At 37.8% G+C, this 8,596-nt stretch overlaps 1 protein-coding gene across 1 annotated transcript in view; it reads right to left on the bottom strand.

The window, feature by feature from the left end:
• LOC107598939 (glutamate receptor ionotropic, kainate 1-like) overlaps window positions 1-8,596 on the bottom strand; it is a 45,911-nt gene that overhangs the window by 26,254 nt on the left and 11,061 nt on the right. Inside the window, exon 4 of the mRNA XM_016290382.1 lies at window positions 5,231-5,434. Within this exon, the coding sequence (XP_016145868.1) occupies window positions 5,231-5,434 (204 nt within the window). The remainder of the gene's footprint in view (window positions 1-5,230; window positions 5,435-8,596) is intronic.

Genomic DNA, 8,596 nt, shown 5'->3' on the forward strand with positions numbered 1-8,596 from the left:
CTGATTTTGTGCTCCAGGGTCACATATATCCTCTACATTAATTAATTTAGCAGCATTAGCAGTTATATTATAGAAAAATAGTATGTATTTCTAATGTCCTGCCAAGGTGTTCAGGTGGGCCCTTCCAAGGCATCTTGGAGTGGGAATGTGCAATGCTCAACATTCCAGTGAAATGTCCATATACAGCAGGAAATAATTTAAACCAGTCAACGGTCATTCAACAACAGAAGCTAACTGGACTAGATCCCTATACCTAAACATAACTACTACAACAACTACCTTCCTTACTATCAATAAGCAGCAAATTAGGAGTTTATTGTGGGAAAACTCTTCGTGAATAGTGAATATTTGTTCCCTGGTCTAAAGTGTTACCAGGGAATCTATTAGACTTCTATTGACATTACAAGCTGTCAAATGCTGCTCTGCCAGCCTGAACCAAACGCTATTTTTAAAAATGGGGATAAGCCACTCGATATTTGTTTGATATTTTATATTGTTTCAGGGGAAATTGCATCACCACACTGAATTATGCTGTGAATTTCAAGACACTTCAGTGGAACTTTAAATAAGTTATGCTGCTTTGCAAGAGCAATTTGTAAGGCATAGTTTGCCCATTACTCACCCTCATGTCACTTCAAAGGTATAAGACACTTTCATCTGTGAAAAACAACTGTGAAGGACGAGAGATGAGGTGTACCAACATCACGTGTATCATCATCGTGAAATTTGAGAGCTAGGAAATTCTACAATACCTCAGAGTCCCACACTTTGAGAAACAAATAAACATTCTGAATTTAACTACCCTGCTTTAACTAAGTCAGTTATGAAAGCAGTTGACATGAAAGAAGAACAGCGTCCACTTGAATGCCTTTTGCAGCAAGGCTGAGAATGCATTTTGTGAATGATAGACATTCTAATTCTGTGGAAATTTGCTGAGCTGAGCTGTGGCAGAGTCTGTGTGGCTCTGGCCATAAGAGACAGTAATTTGGATTAGCCTCTAACCACAGACAAAAGCTCATTAATGTGGGTGCTAAGTGTGCTAAAACAGCAGTACTGCCTAACGACGCACACTGGAAGGAAGGGATAGAGTGGTACGAGGTCATTCTCAATCTGTCATTGACTGTCCATGTCTTCTCCTCTTTCTTCACATCAGCAACACCAACTGAAAATGCTGTGGCAGGTGCAGAAATTGACTGTCACAAAGAGGAGAGTCTTTTAGCTTGTATTAAGTGGCGAATAGCTTTTGCCACCCACCAGTTCTCCTTTTTCCACATTGCCCGTGTGAAGATGAAGAGCGATAAGGCAGGGGGCAACCAAGGCAGCTTCCCTCGGGAGTTTCTTGTATCTTCCAGCCACTCAGCAATTCAGCTGCAGGGCGAGATTGAGGCCAGTCACCACAGTGGTGCGACTGCAACCTTTTCCGACCTGCCAATCAGGGTGGACTGTATCCTGGAGGCCGGGACTCTACAATAAGCTCTTGAGGAGTGGTACTCAAACCATGAATAAAGGTCTATAGGGCACGGATATCAAAGAGAGGCAATCAACACCACCATCATTTGGCTGTCGCGCTCTGGCTTTGATTGAAATAGACTCTTCTGGGCAAATTATACAGCCCTGAAGTGCTCCAATTGTGTTAAAATGAACACTTAAAATATCGACTTTGTCCTCTACTCAAAAAAGAATACCATATGATTTGGAACATCAACAGGGTGAGTGAATGATGACAGAATTTGCGTTAACACTTTATTTTAAGAACCAATTCTTACTATTAACTAGCATGCATATTACTAGCATATTGGCTGTTTATTAGTATTCTACCCAGGCTCATTGGAAATACGTGCCTCTACCTACATTTCTGCAAAACTCAAAAACCTATACCTATACATGCAGATCGTTGCAGTTTCCAGTTGAAATGAATGCTAGAGGCAGTAAAACTCTGACAACTTTTATTCGTTTTCACACAAAGTATGATATACAAGGCCAGAGTTTGGATTAAGAAAAGCTCATTTTCACACAATTCCTTGCACAGTATTATGTTATGACATGCTGAGAGGTTTTTTTTTTAACTCAGATGATTTCTTCCGTAGCTCACGCGATAAGGAATTGCACTTGTGAGGTGAAGCGCTTCGGTATGAATCCCATGAAACTACGTTTTGACAAAACGGCTCAAACCTCCGTATAAGGAAGCTAAAATAGCACGGTTGCATCAACGAATGCGTTTTTATATCACTTTTGCATTTGTTAACACTATCGGGCAGGTTTGGCGTAGGAGGTATGTTATTTTCCAACATGGTAGAGCATTAACCTTTTAGCGACACTCCCTGGACATTAGAATTCTGCTTGAATACTTGCTTGAACCAAGCTAATAAAGACGGCACAATATGTGCCCGTACCAATGTAATAAAAATGTGGGCATGGTCACATATTGAACACACATTTTAGTGCTACTCACTGGACATTTCACTTTGAAACTTCCACGACATGTGCAATAATGCATGTAATATCGGTGTTGCAGAAATGCCACCACAACCACATATTTTCAGTGAGCTTGGGTTGGGTTTAGAACGTCAACAGGGTGAGTGAATGATGACAATATTTTCATTAACACTTTATCTTAAGGACCGATTTTCACTTTTAACTAACATGCATATTACTAGCATATTAGCTGTTTATTAGTACTTATAAAGCACATATTAATGCCTCAATCTTCATGAACATATTTTAAATCCTTTAATCGTGCAACATACTTAACTTCACAACTACCTTACTAGCTATTAATAAGCAGAAATTACGAGTTTATATTATACAAAAGTCACATAGCTAATAGTTAGTTAATAGTGATAATTTGACCTTAAAATAAAGTCTGACTAATACGACTGCATTATTAAGAGACACAACTTTTGATTTTAAAGGGGTCATATGGTGCAATTTAAAGTTTTCCTTTCTCTTTGGAGTGTTACAAGCTCTTGGTGCATAAAGAAGATCTGTAAATACATATGACACTGGCTCAATGAGTTGTCAGTAAGATGTGAAAGTTTCACAGTAAGGTGTTAAATTTAATAGACTAAGGTATCCAATACCATTCAAAAGTTTAGATCAATAAAAAAAAAAATTATGTTTCTGAAAGAAGTTTCTTATGTAGCTACCATGGCTACAGCAGTATTGTAATATATTATTACAATTTAAAATAAATATATTCTATTTGAATATATTTTGAAATGTAATTTACTCATATGATATCATATGATCATTACTCCAGTCTTTAGTGTCACATGATCATTCAGAAATCATTGTAATATGCTGATTTCATGTAACAGTTGAAATCGGTTTTGCTGCTTAATATTTTAATATAATTACATTTAAACATAATTAAATCAAATCTTACTGACTACTAACTTTTGAGCAGTGTATGTCATTAGTATTTCAGCATACAAAGAATAATTACCTCATACATATGACACTGGCTCAATGAGTTGTCAGTAAGATGTGGTGTACCCCAAATGCATAGAATAATTAGACTTACAAAAAGTCTCATTAAGTTTCACAGTAAGGTGTTAAATTTAATAGACTAAGGTATCCAATACCATTCAAAAGTTTAGATCAATAAAAAAAAATGTTTATGTTTCTGAAAGAAGTTTCTTATGTAGCTACCATGGCTACAGCAGTATTGTAATATATTATTACAATTTAAAATAAATATATTCTATTTGAATATATTTTGAAATGTAATTTACTCATATGATATCATATGATCATTACTCCAGTCTTTAGTGTCACATGATCATTCAGAAATCATTGTAATATGCTGATTTCATGTAACAGTTGAAATCGGTTTTGCTGCTTAATATTTTAATATAATTACATTTAAACATAATTAAATCAAATCTTACTGACTACTAACTTTTGAGCAGTGTATGTCATTAGTATTTCAGCATACAAAAGATGATAGAATTACAATTTCATTATCAGTAGATTATATGGTGAAAAGCAGTATTTAAAAAAAACAACAGCATATAATAAAATATATGTCTGCACAATAAAATTAAAGTTCCAACATGCATTCACCAAGCAGTGCAACGTTTAACCAGTCAGGTTTTCATCAGACACAAAAAGTTGCACTGTATGGTAAATACATTTTTGTAATTTCACTGTAATTTCAATGTGCAGACATTATAATCGTTCTTTGTTTATTATTTGACTTTTTTGTCCTGCACTTTTTTTTCTCCCTAATCATGTAATACTGTGGTTTATGTGTGTAGATACAGTATACCTAAATGAGGTTCAAAAACATTAAACATTTATACTTTCATGCTGAAACCCGCACTCCACTTCATTTGTTGGAGTTTAAGTCTAAATTAGCCTCGACCCTGCATAATTTGCACCTTGCAGTATCTCAAATGTCAAGCTTTAAAGACTATTATTCTATGTGTTATTACTTTTCATTACATTTGACAAGATAGTTATGTACTTCTTATACTTTTTCACCTCCAGCCATTTACACACACACATATCCCATCTCCATTTTTGACTCTTCCAGCCATAATCCCTTTGTTCCCCTCAAGGTGACTGCAATCGGGCCGGATCTGGCCAAAGCACAAGGAAGATTAAGTGCCACTGCAGTAAGTCACCTCTCCCAACTCTTCCAGCACCTCGCCATTGACTCCCACCATATGACGTCCTCCACTAAATGCCACTTAAGCTATTACAGCTCTCCAGCCCCGGGCTTCTGGTGACCTCAGAGGGTGAGGACAGTGAAAGGGCGATGGGATGGGAAGCCAGCACAGCAGCACCCTTTCCTGTGACAGGGCTTACACTCCCAGCCTGACAGCACTGAGACTTGAGAGAATGGGCTGGGGGTACATAGAGGGAAACAGCTTTCAGCATTATCTAGTTCTGCTGACTCTTTAGAGGCGTTTACACTTGTATTTGCTGTGGCAGCACTTGCCGCCATGTCTTCGCGGTATGTCAATGCGATCCAGGTGTGTTCCGTCACCTTTGCAGCATGCGTTTTGTGAGAGGAAGCAGTATTGGAGCGAGCAACACGTTAAGATAATTGCGTTATTGTGTCATCTTGGCATTTTGTTTAGACATCAGAAAACTAAGAGAAAGGCTTTATTAAATTGAAAGGCATAATTAGAGATGCAGGTACTGGTAAATCTGACGCAGCAGAAAAAGCATTAGTGATGTCTGTTACTTAATCACTATGATGCTGTGCAATGTGAATACTTACGTGTTCCATGAGTTCCTTTATCATCCCATTCCACTGGCCTTTATCATCTTGAAACCCATACTTTCCATCCGGCACCAGGTGGATCTCGTAGGAAAAACCCAGAATGCTGGCCAACTCTTTAAGCAGGTCAACACAGAAGCCCTCAAAGCGGTCATTGCCGACGAGTGCCTTGTCAGACTTCTTAAGCATGACATATGGCTCCTCCTGTACAAATACAAAATATCCACTGAGAAGCATCTTCAAATGAGCTGAGATTTCTTATTCGGTTTACTGCACACACACCTTGCTGAGTGGGAGTAATCCCAACTGACATCTGGCTGAGTTTCAAAGGCAAACAAATTTACTTTTTTTTACATAACCCATGTACAAATGTCTTTACAGTTTATGTTAAAATTGCACCAAGCAATGTATGTGTCACTAGTGGCACCAAATGAAATTGCAGATTGTTTGTCTGAATGGCCTGAGATAGCAATGTTGGCTAACCAAATTATTTGAATATCAGGCAGGACTGTCTCAAACCAGTTTGAAGCAATTATATTTGGCACCGCAAGTTGCATATCATTTGCATGTTTAAGTATAGTGTAAAGTAGTTTAATGATCCCATAAAATGGCATTAGATTTCAAGAAATTTGTCTGCATTAGATATCATGATTTGTTGGGCTACTTTAGGAAACATCAATGAAAATACATTATGCATTCCCATGTCTCGACCATCCCACCTAGACATTATTTTACTCCAATGGTCCAAGACAATCTCTACAGGTCATTATTTTGTCTCGCCTCCTGCATTCCCTCACAATGAAGAAAAGCTGTGCTATACATGAAATACCCCAAGATGTTCCTGGGATTGGCTCATGCAGTAGAGCTGGCATGAGGTACTCAAATGTTGGCCAGAGAGCAGGAGAGAGAGACAGAACAGCCACAACCCTAGAGACACTGGTCCTGAGGGGCTCTCAAAACTGAAGCATTGGCCTGTTGTGCTGAGCCACAGTGATAAGCCTATATGACCCTGGGATGTTTACGAATGAAACATGTTGGCATGCTGTACATAGAACATCTCCCATGACACAGATATCCTTAACATGTACAGTACTTCCTGAATCCACAATGTAAGGCTTGATGGGAAGGGAGTTTTGGGAAAAGCAGTCACATTGGCCAAGCCAGCTATAATCACCAGCTGCTACAAACACCTCTAGAACCATTCCCATCATCTGTGTCCATAGAAATCTTTGCTAAATCCTGGCCAAAATAATCCCAATTGCAGAGGGTTTGAGAAGTAGCTTCTTAGTGTAGCAACCAACCCAGGCTGAGAATACGTGCTTGTGGCGACGTTTCTGAAACATGGGTGATATCCCATGTTCTAACCCTAACCCTAACCCTAACCCATAAACACATATTTATTGCTTGCTTTGTGGAAGTTTCAAAGTGAAACATCCAGTAAATGGCGCTAAAATGCACGTTCAATACGTGACCGTGCACACGTTTTTTATAATGTTGGTATAGGCACATATTGAGGCGTTTGTATTTTGTTGCTCCAGGTACATATTGTGCCTGCTCAGAATGCAAATGTCACTAATGGAGGAATATCGCTAAAATGTTAATGCTCTATCATGTTGGAAAATAACAAACCCCCAAACTAAACCTATCCGATAGTGTTAACAAAAGCAAAATGAGAGCTATCAAGCAAACCTACTGTGTTAAGCCCAAAACACACCGCACGATTTTAGCAATCCTATAAGATCACTGCATGTCAAACTGTGCAACATGGATCTAATAAACTTGGCTACGATGTGTGTGTAGACTGTACGATGACAACACCTATTGACTTGAGCGCTACGACGCACATTACTATAAAAGAAAAAAACATCATCAGCATGTGCTAGTGGTAAACCAAAAGAGCATGATAAATCACCATTTAGCAGTTGTATTTTTATGTGCTGAAAAAAATGTCATGCGGTAAAAGAGCTTAAGAGCTTGAGTTAAGCAGTTTTATGTTTTAGCGCCATGTCGCATTGATTTCATGTCGCATTTTTATTGGTTGGTCAGTAAACGTGAATCGTAACAGCAAACACACTGTGCGATGATCATGCTGTATCGTAGGCTATCTTTGGTTGCAAGACCGTTACAATGGCCGTCTTTGAACCTCTATCCCTGTACGACACAGAAATCACAGAAATTGCTACGATTGTTTCACAATGCCAATCTTTCGTCTGGGACAGCCGAACATCGTGCAGTGAAGCTGTACAATATATGTGATGCTAATGTTTAAAAGTATCAGTTTTCAAATCTCACAGAATCTTAAAATTGTTTTGAGGTCATAACATAATAATGTGAAAATTAGGCTTTCTGAATCAAAACTCCTGTAAATCATAATTTTTGTGAAAGGAACAAAAGTTGTCAGAGTTGTACTGCCTCTAGTGTTCTGTTCAACTAGAAACTGCAGCAATTCGTAGGTATAGTTTTTTTTTTTTTTAGTTTGAGTTTGAGTTTTGCAGTAGGTAGTGGCACGTATTTCCAATGAGCCTGGGTAGGTAGATCTGTCTGTCTCCTTGCTGTTGGGCCTGAACCAGGTTCTATGACATCTGAAATGATGTTAAGTGTTCTCACAATGCAGAGGTCACTACCTAGTCCTCTGACACCACATATGATTGAGATTCCCTTTAAGTGCACTGAAAAGGCATCTGACAGGGCTGCTGACAAAACCATCCAGAATATATCTTTTAAATTGCAAATCATATTTTTATAAACGAGTTCCTATAACAGCATCGAAATACTGTTATTATAGAACCATGAATGTATCCCAGCTTGTAATGGGCTTGTGCTAGTTGCTGTACTTCAGTTTCCCAGCTACAAACATATGGTTTAGTGGAACAGTTTAATCAGACGTTAAAAATCAAGTGAGTGGGTGCAACTGGTACTCTTCTGTAAAATTGTCTATGTACTTGGACATCTAAGAATCCCATGCCAACAAAGGGCTTTGCATATATTAAATAACTATTTGGACACCAGTCTTAAGACCTCCAAGTAGGGATGTTCATTTTGGTTATTTCTCCTAACCGACAACCAATGCTTGTTAACCGATTATTAACCGTTAACCAACAAGATCATTTTAATTTATAATTGAATTAAATTAGTAAGGATAATTGTCTGTGACCTGTTAAAATACTAACATTTGTTGTCCGGGGATTAATTGTACATGTGCAAAAAGACAGAACATGAGGATTCACATGGTCATATCATATCACATAACGCACCTGCAGCACTTCTGCGAGTGGAGACAAACATAATAAAGCATTATATATATATATATATATATATATATATATATATATATATATATATATATATAACAAATATATATACATA

Source organism: Sinocyclocheilus grahami, unplaced genomic scaffold, assembly GCF_001515645.1.
Source record: "Sinocyclocheilus grahami isolate Dianchi unplaced genomic scaffold, SAMN03320097.WGS_v1.1 scaffold258.1, whole genome shotgun sequence".
Classification (NCBI taxonomy): domain Eukaryota; kingdom Metazoa; phylum Chordata; class Actinopteri; order Cypriniformes; family Cyprinidae; genus Sinocyclocheilus; species Sinocyclocheilus grahami.